Below are 18,410 nucleotides of genomic sequence, written 5' to 3'. Positions count from 1 at the left end.
ATTTTAGAGACATAATGATCTATGAAGTGTCTAATTGCACATTAGTATGTGAAGTTTACACCTGTACAGTTCTTTGCCTTTTTATGATAGTAACCATATTAACTGTAATAACAAGTATTTTAAAATGAAATTGTAATTTGATTAGCATTTTAAATCTGTTTTTTAGGATACATTATCTTTCCCTTATTAAAATTCTTCTACAGTATATGTGTAAATCACTCTTTTCCATTGAAAACTAAAGCACAAAAAAACATTTTAGGTCTTGCGCTGACATACATTTTGGAGAACAGCTTCAAGCCTGAGTCTGGATCTAGGCCTGGAGTTCCTAAAATCGGTATCCTCATCACTGATGGCAAGTCTCAGGATGATGTTATTCCACCAGCCCGAAGCCTTAGAGATGCTGGGATTGAACTTTTTGCCATTGGTAAGGATAGAGACCTCATTCTTTCTTGAAATACATGGACTTTTTATATTTTAAAGCACTTTACCAGAAACTATCTACTGCAGTACCTGTGTTAATTATTTGTGGATGTATCGTGGCCAGAGCTCATCCTGGTTTCTGTAGTGTTAAGCAGGCTAGAGTGCATGTAAGTGTGCTCCCCTAAATGGGATGCCTATACATCACAGGGGTAGCCCCTATACCCCACTGGAGTGCGGATCCCCCACTTACAGTATACAGCTGGTTGGAGTGGAGCTACTGGGGTATAGAACCTCACTCAAGGATACAGCCGCAGTATCTGCAGTGCGGACTTCAACTCACAGCCTATCAATTATGAGTCCAGTTTTTACCCACTATGCTGTGCTGCCCCCAGATATATAGATAGATACAGTATATATGTATTTAATTTTAAGTACAGTACACAACTTAACACGCCAATGTACAGTAGGACTAAGGGGACACAGTGTATTGATTTTCTTTGTGTTTTCTGAGGGGTTTTCATTCTAACCCTTCGTTCTAAGTAGAAAACCTGAGCGTTATAACGCTACCTTCTTGTAGCGTTATAACAAAAGACAACCATGTGATGGGCGGTGTTTAATTTAAAGGCGTAAAGAACGCAGATGAGAATGAGCTGAAGGCCATTGCCTCCGACCCTGATGAAACCCACGTCTACAATGTTGCCGACTTCAACATCATGAGCTCCATCGTGGAAAGCCTGACCAAAACAGTCTGTGACCGTGTCGAAGAACAGGACAAGGAAATTAAAGGTATACGACAAGAAACACTTTGAAAGGAGATTGGTGCAATTCAAATAACTTCCTTTTTATTTTTAAGAACGGAAGGGAACAGTACATTATATTATATTGATGCTTTAGGCTAGCAAGGATATAATAACTGACTCAGAGAATATATGACCTCAGTCAAGCAGTTAATCACACTTTATTTTCTCTTTTCATGAAGAACAACCGTCACATGGCTCTGCACATTAAAAACAAAATATTTAGAGATCCAGAAAAACAAGCATTGATAACAGAAAAACAACGTCTAAAATAAATGTACAATTGATAAACTTTTATATATCTCTTAGCGTGGAAAGTTCTGTAAGGAGGAGTATGGTAGGTATATCAATAGCAAGTTCAAGTTTATTTTCTTTCTTTTGCCTAGTTCATCTGATTGAGCTTTGCAATAAGTAAAGTCTTTCAGCATTTCTGATAGTATTTTAAAAGAAAACAGCCGTTCCAAGTGGTGTTGAAATGGAATTTCAGGGGTGTCTGGTGGCCAGGCGTCGCTGGGAGCCCCCCAGAATCTGGTGACATCTGAAGTGACGGCCAGGAGTTTCCGAGTGACCTGGACCCATGCGCCTGGGAAAGTGGAGAAGTACAGAGTTGTGTACTACCCCACCCAGGGAGGACAGCCAGAAGAGGTGAAACTAATGACTTGATATGTAATGAGCCAGCCAGCGTGGAGCCTCATGTCATCGATCACATCTGTCTCCTCCAGCGTGCTTCCTAGAAATGAGCTTCTGAAAGGTGTTAAAGGTGGAAGTGTGCTCTTGACTAACTATTGCTCATTTCTTTGTCTCTCTTAATGTTAATCAGTGCAGCTGGGAGGGCGTATTCACATATTGGTCCCGCAGTGGTCCTTGAATGGACAAACACAATAGCAGCCTTTACAAGATGAATATGGCATGCGAGTGTTTTAATAGAGGCATCAGTTCACAGATTATTGCACATCATAAATCATAAAGATTATCTTTATGTTACATCATAAAGATTATCAAATTATTGCACATCATAAATGAAAAAACACGAGAAGCCATTGCCAAAGATATAGTTTTGTTGCCATTTTAGTAGCTCACACTCTTATGCAAATTGTCTCCTGTGTTTGTTGATGGGTGTGAATATCCCTGAAAGTTTGAGTGTTTCTGCTTTTTCAGCGTATGGATTAGCACCCAATGAGCCTGTGCTGTGCTTGTTTTCCAGGCAGTGGTTGATGGGAGTGAGAATACGGTAGTGTTGCAGTACCTGAACTCCTTGACAGAATACCAGATTGCTGTGTTTGCAGTGTACACCAGTGCTGCCAGTGAAGGACTCAGGGGCAGTGAGACAACATGTGAGTGTCGGAGAAATTAACAGCAATCAGTATTATTTTTTTGCTCCACAGCAGGATAGGTACATTTGAAGAAAATGAAGGTTATAGCTTTGTATAACCTATTTTCTTGTGGCCATCTCCCTTCTAAATGCTGCATCTTACAAATGCTTTAGTAGAAAATCAATATAGCAGTTTATTACTTGGAAGAGACAATCATTTTGCATTAACCTGATCCGAAACATACAGGTAGGTATCTATTGATGGTTCAGGTACTGACATTCTTGAAACCATTTTGGTTGCTTTATTCCATGCAAACCCAGCAAAGCAGACGGTCGTCCCAGTATTGTGGCAGGGGAATGTTAACCTTTTTAAGTCGTCTAAGAAAGTGAAAACGATCGTCTTGTTTTTCAGTGGCCCTGCCCATGGTGAATGACCTGCAGCTGTACGATGTCACTCACAGCACCATGAGGGCCAGGTGGAGAGGTGTGGAGGGGGCCTCTGGTTACATGATCCTGTACGCCCCACTGACAGAGGCGGATGTGGCAGATGAAAAGGAGGTAAGGAGGTCAGGTTGCTCTTTTTGTAGCACAGTTGCCATGAGCAATCCTTGCTTGTTGGAGTCACTGGATCTCTCATTCCTTATGTGCTGGGACACTTTGTTAAAGGTTCTTAAAAGCCTTGCGTTCTCTTGGTGTTGTTTAAGCAGCAGGACTTGGCTCAAGGAGAGCCGACAGAGTTTATGGGCTGTTATTACTGGCCTCGTGGTTTATTACATGACCGGAATCCAGAAACTCCTGGAACTGGATACAGAATACTCATGTTGTGTACAAGTAGCTGTAGTTTATTATTATTAAAATATTATTTGGAATATTATGACATATATAATATCTACTTTGTTAGGAGAATTAGAATTTGTTGGAAGATTGCAACATGCTCATGAGATAATGGTTTAGTTTTTCTAGTTTTTCCCATGACAGGTCTTACTTTTGTCACAGTCACTTTAGCAGCTTCAAACCCAAAGCTGTGCTGCTCGTATATACCACAGCAACCATCCCCTAATATTTATGACCGGCATGCTAGTTGAAGTGGTGAACAATTCGTCCAGTGCTTGTTACCATACCTCAAAGATTCAGGCTCTTTTTATAACACTTGTGGAAAACTGAACAATTCAAGTGAAAGACATGGCTAAAAAATCAGTGATTCTGTTTTTTCCAAGTTGTCAGCACTGCACTCCTTTCAATCTCTTTGAGATGTCTGCTCCTGCATTTTACACTGAAAATGGAATTGCTGACACAGAGAGTTTGAGACTTAGAAATGTAGCAGATTGCAGACATTGCCTCAATTATACTCAACTAAACTGAAACTGACATGATAAATCTGTGTTTTGATATTGATTACAGTCAATCTTAGCAGTTATGAACACTGATATTGTTTTTTATTAACTGTTGTATGTATGCCCCGTTACTGTCAGATGTTAGTAGAATTTATGTGTCTGAACAGGTGAAAGTTGCAGAATCTGTTAATGATATAGAACTGGAGGGGCTGACTCCTGAAACGGAATACACTGTGACAGTGTATGCAATGTTTGGTGAAGAAGCCAGCGATCCTGTGACAAATCAAGAAACGACATGTGAGTGTTTCGTAACAGTTACTTTGCAGATTGACTCTGGGGTTTGATTCCTGCCTGAGGGGCCCTTCCTTGTGGAGTCTGCCTGCTCTCCCATGTCTTTGTGGGGTTTCAATGGGGTGGTGTGGTTTGCTCCTGTCTTCCAGAGGCGTATTATGTGCTGGGTTATAGGAATTGGCTTTCTTTAAATTGCGTTCTTGCGTACTCTTCGGTGTGCTTTTTGCTCTTGGCCCTGTGCTTGTGGAATTATATTGTGGCAACACTTCCTTTCTGATAATGGATAATGGATAACTGAAAATGATATCTTCAGTTCTGCAAAGGAAGCAGCAGGCTTTTCTTGCATTTATTATTTGTTATAAGCTTTATCATTACAGTTACAATTTACTGTTATAATACCTTCCAGAATAGAAATCCTTCCAAAAGAGGTAGCTACACCACATTTATGCATTTGTAATTAAAAGAACTTCATTACAAAAAAATAAAAAATATATACAAACTTAAAATACTGTGTAAAACTTGAGAATATAGGTTACCTTCATTCAACAAAGAACTTCCAAGTATCGTGAAATGTACTTTTTTGATATTCTGTACTTGAATTCATACTTTTATTCCTGTGATTTTTTAGATCCTGGTGTTTGTGGTGGGAGTGGGCTGGGTGTGGAGGAAAAGTGGCCTGATACAGACTAACAGCACGATCAGCTTCTGTTTTTTCCTCACTTTTGTGTACTTAAGTGTAGTTCAGTGAACTGTTTGTTTAGTTTCTCAGGAGTTCAGTTGAAATTTGTTAACTTGAATGAACTATGCATCCATATATGCAAAGCAGAAATGAACAGAACTTAATCTGATTTCTTTTTATAGCCAAGATTACAGCCCATTTTGCAAAAAGCTATAATTGTACATAAAAGTCTCCCTTGTTTTAACGAAAGTGCCCCATTTACAGTACCACTGATTCCACCAAGGAACCTGGAGTTCTCCAATGTAGATCACAGCTCTGCCAGGCTCAAATGGGATGCTGCCTCTAAGAAAGCACGGGGGTATCGCATCATGTATGTTAAAACTGATGGAGTGCAAACAAACGAGGTACGTCTGCAAAATAAATACACCTTCAAAAATCTTTGGGAGAACAAAATCTTTGAGAGACCAAATTAAAAGAAATCAGTATTATGTAAAGCAATGCAAAATTCTCTATCTTGGACTGGTGACGATAAACTATTTTAACATACAGTTTTGCTTGGGTCTTTTAACCTTTAAAGCACGAACCTCTGAGTGAGAAATATGACATTCTTTTAATAACTAAGAAACCAGTTTACTGCACAATTGAATTATGTGATATAAAAATGACGTTTTTTATGGTGTTATGCACATTTTAAAAATACTTTCAATTTAAAATGTCATTTTAACAATGACTATCTGCTCCGTTTTGAAATTAATGGTAGACGACAGTAGAAATAACTGGAGCAAAGTTTTTCAGCTGAACATCAATAATGTACAGTATTATAATAGAGCACTGATGTTTCCTTTCTTTGAATTAGGTCGAAGTTGGTGAAGTTACATCGCATGTACTGAGGAACTTGACGTCCCTTACAGAATATACAGTCGCCATTTTTGCCATCTATGACGAGGGACAATCGGAGCCGCTGACGGGAAGTTTCACCACCAGTAAGTTTGATTTTGTTGTTTTGATGCATACTGTAAGTTAAACCAGTCAGGCCTGGCTTCATCTACTGTACATCATATAATTCAAGTCCAGCGGCTTGATTTTGATGCTTTTTTTTCTCGCCGTATGTGTGCCAAATCATCAGGAAAGAAATTGTGCTTATGAGAACTGGTATCACCAAAATCATCAGACAGGACTATCCAAACATTTTAATAATAATAATTGTCTCAGGTTGCATGAAGATGTCTAGATTTCATCCACAGCTTTGTACTGTAAATGTTCTTGTGCATTCACCATATACAGTCTCTTTGCCTCTGTGTATAATGCAGTTAAGATAATTCTCTTTTTTTAGAGCCTGTACCAACCCCACTCAATCTGGAAACTAGTGAAGTATCCACTAACAGTTTCAGAGTGAGGTGGCAGCATCCAGCGTCCGATGTTGTCCTATATAGACTTTCCTGGACTTCTATGACAGATGGGGAAACAAAAGAGGTCAGTTATTATCTTTTATATCATTTTTTAATCTGTTCTCTTACATTTTATTATCTGTTTTATTGTGTCCAAATAATAGCACAGATAATAATTTCAGAATGTGGACCGATACCTGACTGCTAGTACAGTATGTGTTATTGTGTACCCTATTAAGGAGGGGTACATTATAAATTTGCCTTTTACACGAAAATGTACTTAATATGTTTTCAAAAAAGATTTGAAGCTAGAAGGCAGCATGGTGGCTCAGTGGTCAGCATTACTGCCTCATAGTGTTGGGGCCCTGGATTCAATTTCAAAACTGAGGTGTTATCTGTGAGGGGTTTGTATGTTCTCCCCATATTCACTTGGGTTTCCACCCACAGTCAAAAACATACTGTTGGGTTAATTGGCTTCTGGGACAAACGTCCCTCTGCGTGAGTTTGCAAGTGCCTGTGTTTGTTTCTATGTGCCTGCACCGAGATTTACTGGCATTGCATCCAAGGTCTATCCTGCCTTGTGCCAGCTGGTTTCTGGGATAGGCTTCAGCTCCTCCACAACCCTGAATAGGGTGAAGTGGATAGAAGACGGGTGGATGGAATCTCACCCCCTACATAGTCAGGGTTTACTGATCATTCAGTAACACATGTTATTTGTTCTCTGGAAGAGCTTGATAATAGAGTAAAAATCAGGCCCAAACTTAGATAAAGAAATATTGATTAATGATGCTTAACACTAACATGCAACAGATACACTACAATTACCCCTTAAAGACATATAGTATATACAGAATTCTCCCTTTATAATCTTAATACACACAACACTTACAGCACCCACATCCAAATACATAAAACAGATCCTAACCAGAACTCACGTCTCTCTCTCTCTCTAAACCGATTCTCACAAATGAATGGGAACCATTTTCTGAAACAGCCGATCTAACACTAAATATAGAAGAGAGGTTTTTGGTCTAGGGATTCCACAATCCACAGTGTTCAAATATTTTGGAATTTTAGAATTTCTAAATAAATAAGGTAGTAAGGTTTCGACTCCAGTACTCTTTCAACATTCAGAATACCTGGATGGAATCTGATTTCAAATCTTGATTGGAAAGAGGCATCCTCTCATGGCTTTCTGATGAAGATAAGGATGATGGATGGATGATGATAATATCTGTTCTTCTTCCAGTCCTAGCTTTGTTTTCCTCCCCTTTCTGTATTTATCCTGTGACCTTAATCCTCCCTCAGGGAGACTGCCGTAATGGCCTCACTAAGAATGTTCCGGTTGCTCTTGAACACTTGTGTTTTAATATGGCTGATTTAATAATTAAGCACCGAATTAGTTTTACCCAAGTTAATTATTAGCTTGTAATCATCTGTGTTTTCCTCCATGTTTAAGGATCTCATGACCCAAGGACAGTTGCATAAATACAGCAGTACAATACCCTTTGTCTCAGGCCTTCAGAATAAGGCAATCAAGATGGGAAATGCAAACAAGCAAATCCCAGCTGAGACTAGGCTGACCCCATTTACTGCAACAAGACAATACCATCAAATCTTTAGACATATTTATCATGTGCCTCTAGTACTTCTTCTGTTCTAATATTATTTAATAGGAACCTTTTGTTTCCTCAGCCTGAGGTATGTTGCAATTTCCTATCTTGGTAAAAACTATTTTATTTAAATGGAACTATTCATTTAATATGTCAGTCATTTCATTTATTTTTCATCTCATGTTTTCTATGTTTGTGAGTAGTACCCCAAAATATTACAATTTCTACTTCATATGATAATGTGATCTTTAATGATCTTTTTTAATATAGACCTTTGTTTTTCTTCTTTTGTAAAAGCAAAGGAATTAACCATTTCTTTGCTGTTGTAATTTGAAAAATCTTGTTTTATTTAATTTAGCCTCCATTGCAATATTCTTTAATATCCTTTTTTTTACCTGCCTTTTGTTGAACAGGATTCTCTTATTTGTTTTACATTTTTTTCAAGTTTATTATTTTTCCATATATGTATCTTAACTGATTAATGAAACCCTTTAAGTGACTACCCTTTGATTTGTATTGTGTGCTTCAGCTTTAAACTGTAGCCATCCATTCTCTGCTGTCTCATTCTAATGGTATTCTGTATCAATTAATTATAGTCTCTTGTTCGGAAACTCTACCTGCACAGTTTCAAAATATACTTCAAAGTCTATGTATATTAGAATCATGATTATCTTGTTTGTTTATTAAGACTTAATCTATATATACATCCCCTCTAGTAGGCTTTTGTTTAAACTAAGAAAGCAAGCTTTAGCCATGTCTACCACTTCGTGTACTGCTGTTGATATCTCTGGTATTTTTTTCCACCCTAATGTGAGAAATATTTAATTTTCAGATTAAGGCAATCAAGATGGGAAACGTAGACAAGTTTCCTGGAAAGTTCTGTATTGAGAGTAAGAGAGAGATGAATTGAGGGTAACACCAGGGTTCCCAGCAGACCAGAAAGGACAGATTTATAGGGACGTACTGTAGAAAGGTATATGTCAGTAGAAGTCAGTGAAGAAGAAGAAAAGGGGGTGTTTAATTAGTTAATTAGATAAAATAACAAAGCAGCTAAGATCATCTAGTAATGCCTTAGTTGAAGCTACTGTAGATATGTGTGAAGACATTTTTGACATGTGAATGTCATGTGAAGTCATTTGTCAGGAAGCTGTTCTGTGCTTCAAGAGTGGTGCAAGATGTCTCGGGAGAGCATAAGGTAAAGCAGTGTGTGTTGTTGTGTGAGAGAAACGTAGCAGTCTCAGTGCCAGGCCTTGGGGAACACCCCTAGATAGAGTATGAGGTTTGAATATGAGGAGTCACACCCTAAAAACCCCACTGCTGTTCTGCTTTGTAGCATTTCTGCTGAACTGTTCATCAGTGGTGTTACAATTAGATGATAAATTAATTACTTTTATACTTGTCTGTTACAGATGCTTTTAAATGGATATTCGAATACCTACGTCTTGAACAACTTGCTGCCAACAACTGAATATGAGGTGTCGCTGTCTGCTGTTTTCAGAGATGAAACAGAAAGTGATGCTGTGGCTGCTCTGGAGACAACATGTAAGAAATAATCTTTTCTTTTCTTCTGTAATACCCAAATCCAAAGCTTAAATTGCTTGTCTTCCTATTATAAAAACTCATAAGAATGTTTAAATACTGTGTAAGCTGTTTTGTGGTTCAGTGAGGTGCAAAAGGATATTTGCAATGAATTATTGTAACTTAATTAAGTTTAATGTTTTTGCAAACTATGAAAAAGGTTTCAGTTGTTCCTTCTTTGCAATTGTCTTCTATTCTTTTAAAACAAAAATGTTGCATACAATTCAAACATGGAATATTAGTTTTTTTAATGGTGACTACAAGCATTACTGTCCCTCTTACAGAAGACAGAACTTCTTTTCAAACCGGACTCAGTTCATAAGTAAGAATTAGACAACATGAGGGTATCTGTGCTGTAAGGCATCTATTCATTGGATTCTTTGTTATGGGACTCAAGCACACTAGTTATGAGACAAACTCATGAGATACACTGTGGCTCACTGTAAGGAAGAGAGGTTGGTAGTGCAGTTGTTTCTGTTACCTGTGCTTCCACGTTATCATGACAGTGTCACACTGGAAAGGACATCTGTCTCTTTGGAAACAGAAATCAATTGCAAGCCTGACCGGTGTCAGGTCTAGGAGTGGAGACCACTGCTAACAGGCAAGCTGTGCTTGCTGTCAGAGTTGTCAGGAAACCTATCTTTTGAATCTCTCAGTACAGGCATAATTGTTTTATGATCTTAGTTAAGGCTCTGGACATCTAACTGGTACATTGTAGGTTGTGGGTTCAAATCAGAGGGGAGATGCTGCTGTTGCTGTTATTCCCTTAAACAAAGTACTTTATTCAAATTGCTCCATTAAATCCCTTGCTGTATAAATGGATACTCTCCTGGTCAATATTGTAAATGAGAATTTGCCCTCTATTGATTTATCAGCCCTGCATTCAGGGTGTATCATGCCTTGTGCTCATTTTTTGCCAGTACTGTATATTCTCCGACTCCCCTGCGACCCTGTATTGAATAAAGTGGTTAGACAATGGATGAATGGATGGAAGATTTAACTGCTTTAGTATAAGTGTATTTTATTTGATATTCTAAGATACCTAGACAGAAAAAAAGCAATTGGATGTTCACTGAAGGGAATTAAAATATAATAATTGTTGTCTCATATTTATATTGATGTCTAACTTTGATTCCCTTTTTCCTTAGTGACAATGACAACCACCACCGCTACCACAACAACCACAACAACCACAACAGGTAAAGAAAAACCGAAAAGCTTTTTGTCTTTTTGTCAAAGATTGAGGGTGCATGTCAGTCAAATGACAAAGAAAAAGTTGTTTCCACTATAGGGAAAGTTTAACTGTCTTTCTCTTATATTGTGTTTTTAAATGGTCCATAAATTTATTTTTTGTCGATGGTATGACTGTTGCGCCGGGTCCGACAGGGTGCTGAAATGGGCTCAGTGAAAATTAGAGTCAATGAGCCAGGATATGCAGCAATCAAGATAATTTATTCAATGAGAGGACTGAGGACTGAGGACTGAGGACTGAGGACTACTGAGAAATACTTCTGAGAACCTGAAACTGAGACAAACTCAAGGCAGGATTAGTGACTCAATGTCTGAGCTCTGAGGAATGATTCCTCAGGGCTTAAATACTGTGCGATGTTCCCTAATTGGCCTGATAGGCCCGGCCTGATCTCGTTGAGGATGGCCCCAGTGAGTCTCTAGCATGTGTGGAATGTGCATTGGCAATTGGTGGAGCTAATGCAGCAGTGCTGGAGCTCGTTGGGAGATAACAATGACAACCTGTAAGTGATGTTCAGGATACTATTCTTTTTGCCTCCAGTTGTGCGCAATGGAGTAAGAAACTTGCTCGTAGACGACGAAACCACCTTCAGCATGCAAGTGTCCTGGGATATTCCTGACCAGAACGTGCGCCAGTTCAGGGTGTCCTACGTCACTCTGAGGGGAGACCGCGCTGAAGAGGCGGTAAGCATGGTCTGTGTGTTTCAACTACACTTCGCTGAGAGCCTTGGGAGGGGGCGGCTGAACGGCACTCCATGAAATCCTTATTTGGATCGAGCTGTCCAGGAGGGGTAACGTGCCACTAATCAGTCAGATTGTCATTCTCTCGAAGATTGGTTTTTGTGCTGCCTTCCCCAGATGGAAAAGTCGCTAGGAACAGAAAACCTCATTGAGGGGTCTTTCTTTACAAACTACATCTTAGATTATGGTGCACACAGTGTGTCCACATGGGATCAGTTGACTGTGTCTTACCATCTAGATCATGCGTTCAGATTACAGTTGTGATGATTGAAGACTGTAAAGCAACAAAGATCAGTGTAAGATGTCCCGTTTGTGTATGTACGAAAGCAGATCAGGACGATAAGTATAGAAAGTTTGCATACAAATACAAACATTTAAATGAAGTAGGGCTCAATTAGATGTACAGTAATGTACAAAGTGTCAGAATTTAAACTGATTTCCATTAGCCATTTTTTTCTCATGATAAGATGCTATATTTTAACTTTTCCATTCTTCAACATTTTCAGAGAAAACAGGTCAAATATGTATGTAATTTGGCAACACCTTAATATCTACAATTAAATATTTTGATAAACCTGTAACTTTATAAGAGAATTTAAAGTAGATGTAGAAATTCAGTTTTCTAGTCTTCAATTTTTGACATTTATCAGACCAAGTAGTTTTCTTTAACCTCTTTTGGATAACTGGAATCAAATAAAAGATGGAATTGCTAATAGGGCTTTGCTGCTGTACTAATCCTGCCCTGATCAGAAGCAGTGTTGTAAGGTAACATGGGTCCTCTCAGGTTAATATGCCATGCCTGCACATGTGGTGTGCTACAAAACTGGTGATGAATGTTGTAAAGCAAATTAAAATAAGTGCTGGTGCCAGCTTCATAATTGCATGCTTTGCATTTTTTATGAAATTTGCAGCTTACTATAAAGTAATGATTGAATTACCAGTTGTAGAAATATTTAGTTCATTACCCTTTGCCCATTGCTTTGAATCTGGTCTCATTTGTCTGCATTAGTGTTTTGCAATATAAACACAGTCAGGACCACTCTTAGAGCACTTAAAATGACAGCCAATTATAAGTTCAGTAAACAAGAGCTACGGTATGTTGTCTCTAGTTTGATTGGCATCCTCATAGTTTTGTAATTACTTTAATCAAATTAGGAGCAAATTTTGTTTCAGAATAGAAAAGACAGTGAGATTGTTGTTAAAATGATCCATGTAAGCACACGTGAAAAACTTTTCAAACATCTATAACATACAGTATATAACATTCTCAAACACATGTATGGCATTCCTCTGGTCATGGATAACCAGTAGTGCTTTATATTTAAATGTAAAATATATATACATTACAATGTATAGATGTAAATAACATGTAAAATCTGACCAGCAGAATCATTCCATTTTTGCTGTGTGATGAAGATGCTACTGGCCAAATAATCTTAAATCATTACCTAATGCCCCAAATGATAAAATACATACTTTATTTAGAGAATATTAACTAAAATTTAGCATTCTGTGTAAAAGTCATTTGCAGGTTTCAGCACCACAGCTCAGGTGGACAGCTCCTAAAACTGGAGTTGAAGCAAAAGGACAGTCCAGTAGCAAACTGTGACGATTAAGGAGTTGTGCATTTAATTTAGGCACTATGATATTTTCTGTCATATGGAGAATATTGATTGAATGGATTCTAAATAGTTTATGAGGAATACATTATAAATATTATGCTTTCAAGTAATCTGAGATTTAATCAGATTCTATACAGTTTAGCCTTTAAGTGACAGTGCCATTTTCAGCTGGTAACACCAATGAGTTCTTTTAAATGAATTTGTCATGTGAGACACTGTCTGTTTGTCATGTTTGTGAAACATTTGGATATATTTGAAATCTGAATAGAGTTAAGGGCAGATGAATCTGTTGTAAGTACAATTCTTAACATATGCATTATATTCATAGTAATGTTTGCTTTATTTTTGTATTAGATTAATAATATGTTGCTCCATAAGACATGTTATTGAGTTCAAGGATTTGCCAGTAATCTTGCCACCAGTTCTGATCACTTTGTTCAAATTATTTTTGTTCTGCAAGGACAAGACACCATCCAAGTTTTGAAACAGATTAGAATGCTCTGATTAAAACGAATAAAAAACTGTGCTTTCTGATTAAAACTCCTTAATGTCCTTAAAAAATACAACCTTTATTGTGCATTTAATTTAAAAACCTTGCGTCCGTTATTGTCAAAGTCAATTCACAGTCCTACAGTGCCCACTTATTTGTATTCATTTACTTTATCAATATTAGTTCCATTAATAATTACAGGGAACGTGGGAATACAATAATTATTTCTGAAATCATATAATACAATTTTTGTGCTTAAAAACAGTGACTTATCCTGACACTAATTTAAAAAAAGAATGATCTCATGTCTCTGTTTCATCATTGTTCAAAAGACCAGTCACAACAATGTCATGTGCAAACTTAGTAATCAAACCGTTGTTATAGTGGCTTACACAATCATTAGTGTACAATGTGAAAAGCAATGGGGACAGCACACAGCCTTGGGGTACCCCATGCTTGTGCTGATGGTGAGAGACTTCCCCAAGCTCACTTGCACCTACTGTCACCGATCAGCAAGAAAATTGTATATCGGCTGTGTAAGTGTATGATGTACAGTCCTCCCATACCTAAAAGCTTCACTACCAACCTGTTCGCTTGAATAGTGTTAAATGCCGATGAAAAGCATTTCCAGCAGAAAGTATGTGCATATACTGTAGCATGATGGAGTTTGTAAATGCTTGTACTGTACCCTCGAGTACTGTAGTTTTTTGGACATCCTGCTATTCCATGTGTTAAAGGTTGCAGTGGGCAGAATTTCTTATTCCAGGAAATGCAAATACTATTCGCCAACAGCTACATCACCCTGCAGCTCTCAAATGGCTACCCACTGAAGCTAAGCAGGGTTGAGCCTGGTCAGTATCTTGATCAGAGATCTCCTGGGAAGCTATGGTTGCTGCTGGAAGAGGTATTAGTGGGGCGCCCACCCTGTGGTCTGTGTGGGTCCTAATGCCCCGGTATAGTGGCGGGGACACTATACTGTAGTGGGCGCCATCTTTCAGATGGGGCGTTAAACCGAGGTCTTGATTCTCAGTGGTCATTAAAGGTCCCCGGGCATTTCTCGATAAGAGTAGGGAGTTATCCCAGTGTCCGGGCCAAATTTTCCCCTTCTGCCTTTACTGGGGCCTCCAAATTGTCCCCCTGTATGATTGGCTTGCACTGGCCCTGCGATAGACTGGCACCCCGTCCAGGGTGTACCCTGCCTTGCGCTCGTCGCTTGCCAGGTAGGCTCTCAGTGGGGGTATGCAATGAGAGTTAAAAAGGCAATATATTTTCAGAATGCAACAGGCCACAGAGAGTAGGGTAAATGTTATATTCTTGAAAAAATACAGCTACCAAGAAGAATATTATTTGTTTTGCATTACAACATGCAGTTTTGGTGCAAACAAAGAGTCATCTACTGTAACTGTAAATAAACTTTTTGAACCCTATCCGAACCCTATAATTGGCTTTAGAAAATTACAAAGCTCTGAAACTGTTATTGTTAAAGTTGTTAATGATATCAAGCTAGTCGATTGAGATTCATATCATACTGTAATTCTCAGTACTGCATTCTGTACTCTAAATCATGATATTTTACTTTAAGTCATTTAATGAGTTTCTTGGCATCTCTGGGTCTGGCTCTTAAATTGGTTATTTAAATTCTTTAAATCCCACCATGTGGAAGATCAACATTTTATTTCTCTTGGTGGTTTGAGTTTGGAGGTTGGGTTGGCCTCATACTGGTCCTCTGCTATTCAGATTTTCCATTTCCCTTTCAAATTACATGGTCTGAATGACCATTTCTACTGTATGTAGATGATACTCAAATTTATGTCCATATTAATCCTGACACCAAATTATCTGTTTCAGGAGATTACATACTGTATGTGACATAAAAACTCAGATGACATAATATTTTTGGTATCTTAATTGCAGTCTCAAGTGAGGTCATATTATTGGGGTCCTCCCATAATTTATGTAAAACCATTGCTGTAACATTGTCAACTGATGGCTCTGTGCTTGAGTTTATGATCCAAAATGCAGAATTCGGTTGTAGCCTTTGTCCCTGGATTGACCTTTGAACCTTATGTGCAGACTAATGTGCAGACTTTTACATGTGAGAAAAATTGTCGGGCCATGGCCTATACTTCTGTGCCTGATGCTGATAAACGGATTCATGTTTTTATTCTTTCAAGAATTGATTGTAGCATCCTACTTGCGGGAGTATTGAAGTTTAACAGTCAGAATCCTGTCTTGCATGTGATCTCATCACACCTTGGTGTCCATGCGAAGGCTTCCTGTCCACCTTTAAGATGATTTTAAAATTCTTGTGCTTACTTTAAGGCTATACAGTACATTACATGTCTTCATAGATTTTAGATGATTCATTATCTCTTTACTCCTCTCTTTGCTATCTTCATTCAGCTGTTTCTGGTTTGCAATCTGTTATATTTATTCATCTCTACACTCTAGGAGGAACAAGGTCTTTTGTTGCTACTTCCCGAAGGTCTGGAACACCACCCCAAAAGAAATCAAGGACTCAGTTACATTGGGTGCTTTAAAGTATAGCCCAAAACATACCTTTTCCTCACAGGTTATTTGGGATTGATTTCCTATATCAATTTTTTATGTCTTGTAATGTGCTTTGAGATGAGGCACTATATAAAGTAAAGTTCATTATTATTTTTGTGCTTGACTTGATTGGCTTACTGTCACATTTATTACAGGGAGCTGTTCAAGTGTGAGTATAAATGGTCTTTTCTTGTGTTTGGGTTCAAAAGAATAAGAAAGACTGACATGTGCAGGGAGAAAATTAAAAATCCAATATTCCCTGCAAGTGTAGACTTAGAATGGTTCTATTATATGTTGACTGATTTGGTAAATTGCTTGTCAGCTGAGCCCAAGATGATAGGCTTTTAATTGCTCCAACAGACGTATGGGTGGATGCTCCAACCCAAGCAGTTATTCTAAGGGGAAAGTAGCAGTAAGTTCTTTAAAAATGATTGAGTTGCAACAGTTTCACACACCAGTCCTAGTATAACGGAAACAGAAAGAGTTCAATCAGTTGTACAGTGTATGCAAAAACATAAACACAAAGTTTTGAAGAATCTGAGAAGTAACAGTGAAGTTTGAGAGTGCTTAATTTCAAAATACTGCATCACCTTGTGTGCACAAAATGATTAATTAATAGATCTAGCACCCCATGACATAATATGCTATGTTGATTTGAGTTGTTTTTTGCAGGCCAATATGAAGCTTCAATATTGTTTTACAATTTATTTATATAGTTCAAGTAGGCTGCAAAGAAACAAGTAAATGTTTATTCCATGCTGAAAAGAGAAGAAATGAAACACACTGGCTCCACAGCCGAAACATGTTTCTTTCCTTCTCTTTTCAGCACGGAATAAACCTTTACTTGTTCCTTTGCAATTTATTTATATAGTCTGCTTGGAGAAACAGTGCTTATCCACATTCCTTTGTCCTATAATGTCTCACTTGGTTTATCCACCATTAAACTCAAAGGCATCAGGGTTTTAACACATCCGAAAGTAAATGGAAGGCTCTATGGAAAATCACTCAGTTTAAATGAGCATGAAATGAACTTGGTGAGTGGAGGAATTTTGGCAGGGTGTGGAAGAGAAAAGTATATACCTTTCCTACCTAACATTCTCACTTTTTCTTTGGTCTTCCTTTCCCCACCCCTCCGACGTAAAATAAATTATTAAATTTTTAAACAACAGTCAGCTAAAGGATCATGAGTTTACAAACATTTAGTTACTGCTTGTTGGCACACACCCGTGGATTAACATGAAAGTATAACTGATTGGACTTAGGTCTCAACATGTGTACATACAGTAGGCAACAGAACAGGGCTGGATTATAACCTTATGAGTTATTCTGCGAAACCCAGTAATTTAGTACTGTTTTTTGAAACCGTACCTTTTTCTGGGAGTCATATTTTGGAGTCCTTTCATCATGCCTTTGACTGCAGCAGAATTCCACAGGACTTAATGAGTGCAAATTGCTTTTCAGGTCCTGGTTCCTGGCAGGCAGAATAGCCTCTTATTGCAGCCCTTGCTGTCTGACACAGAGTACAGGGTTACTGTCACACCTGTCTATGCAGATGGAGAGGGCACCAGCATGTCATCTGTTGGCAGGACCTGTAAGTGTGTCTCAAATTTGGCATCCTACACCAGGCTTCCCTGAGTCTCTTTTGACAAAGCCTATTCAACCCTGTGCGATGCAGTATATACTGGTGAAAAGCAGCTGTAGAACAGTCCAGAAAAAAAAAATTAATAAGGAAGGCATTAAAAAATGTTTCTCTTACCCAAAATAATCTTAAGCTAAAAAAAGCACTATATCTTCTATTTTTACTTCAGTTGTCAATTACCGCAATGCTGTTTTTCATTTCATCTGCTCCTTCTGACCACACCAACCTGAACTTTTTCTTCTAAATGTTGATTGGGATTGGAGACAGCTCTAAAATCAAAGCAGTGGTTCTCAAGGGAGAAGAAGGAAGGAGAAAATTTCTCCTGGTAAAATGCAATAGTATAAATGCTTCATATTCAATAGCACTTTCTACTACCTTGGTAATATTCTCCACAATTTACTTCTGCTCTTATTGGAGCAAGTGCAAAGATGACTTTAAAAACAGGTGGTAGAAATGTGAAACCCTAGATAACATAAAGTCTCATTTTAAAGAGGGTAACTATTGTGACTTTTAAATTAGTGTTTACTTTTTGGATATAAAGACATAAATCTGTATTATTTCCATTCTATATTTATACTGTATGTCCTGTATTTCAATGAATGATAAGATAAAAATAATATGGGAATGGTTTTTCTGTTGTCTCTGTGTTTGACACACTCTTCTTCAATATGAAATGTATATTCATAATGAGTTGCCCCTCTCTTCTGG

At 38.0% G+C, this 18,410-nt stretch overlaps 1 protein-coding gene across 3 annotated transcripts in view; it reads left to right on the top strand.

The window, feature by feature from the left end:
- The window catches only part of col14a1a (collagen, type XIV, alpha 1a), a 105,525-nt gene that overhangs the window by 30,850 nt on the left and 56,265 nt on the right, over nucleotides 1-18,410 (top strand). For all 3 annotated transcript variants that reach the window (XM_088600969.1, XM_088600971.1, XM_088600970.1), the window contains 13 exons: nucleotides 260-424; nucleotides 1,045-1,206; nucleotides 1,705-1,862; nucleotides 2,422-2,551; nucleotides 2,942-3,087; nucleotides 4,031-4,160; nucleotides 5,098-5,237; nucleotides 5,690-5,816; nucleotides 6,167-6,306; nucleotides 9,244-9,376; nucleotides 10,561-10,611; nucleotides 11,202-11,344; nucleotides 17,525-17,654. In XM_088600969.1, coding sequence (XP_088457095.1) covers nucleotides 260-424; nucleotides 1,045-1,206; nucleotides 1,705-1,862; nucleotides 2,422-2,551; nucleotides 2,942-3,087; nucleotides 4,031-4,160; nucleotides 5,098-5,237; nucleotides 5,690-5,816; nucleotides 6,167-6,306; nucleotides 9,244-9,376; nucleotides 10,561-10,611; nucleotides 11,202-11,344; nucleotides 17,525-17,654 — 1,755 coding nt within the window. The remainder of the gene's footprint in view (nucleotides 1-259; nucleotides 425-1,044; nucleotides 1,207-1,704; nucleotides 1,863-2,421; nucleotides 2,552-2,941; nucleotides 3,088-4,030; nucleotides 4,161-5,097; nucleotides 5,238-5,689; nucleotides 5,817-6,166; nucleotides 6,307-9,243; nucleotides 9,377-10,560; nucleotides 10,612-11,201; nucleotides 11,345-17,524; nucleotides 17,655-18,410) is intronic.

Source organism: Lepisosteus platostomus, chromosome 12 (assembly GCF_059453375.1).
Source record: "Lepisosteus platostomus isolate fLepPlt1 chromosome 12, fLepPlt1.hap1, whole genome shotgun sequence".
Lineage (NCBI taxonomy): Eukaryota > Metazoa > Chordata > Actinopteri > Semionotiformes > Lepisosteidae > Lepisosteus > Lepisosteus platostomus.
Note: the sequence above shows the minus strand (reverse complement) of the source record. Positions and strands in the feature narration are given on the sequence as shown.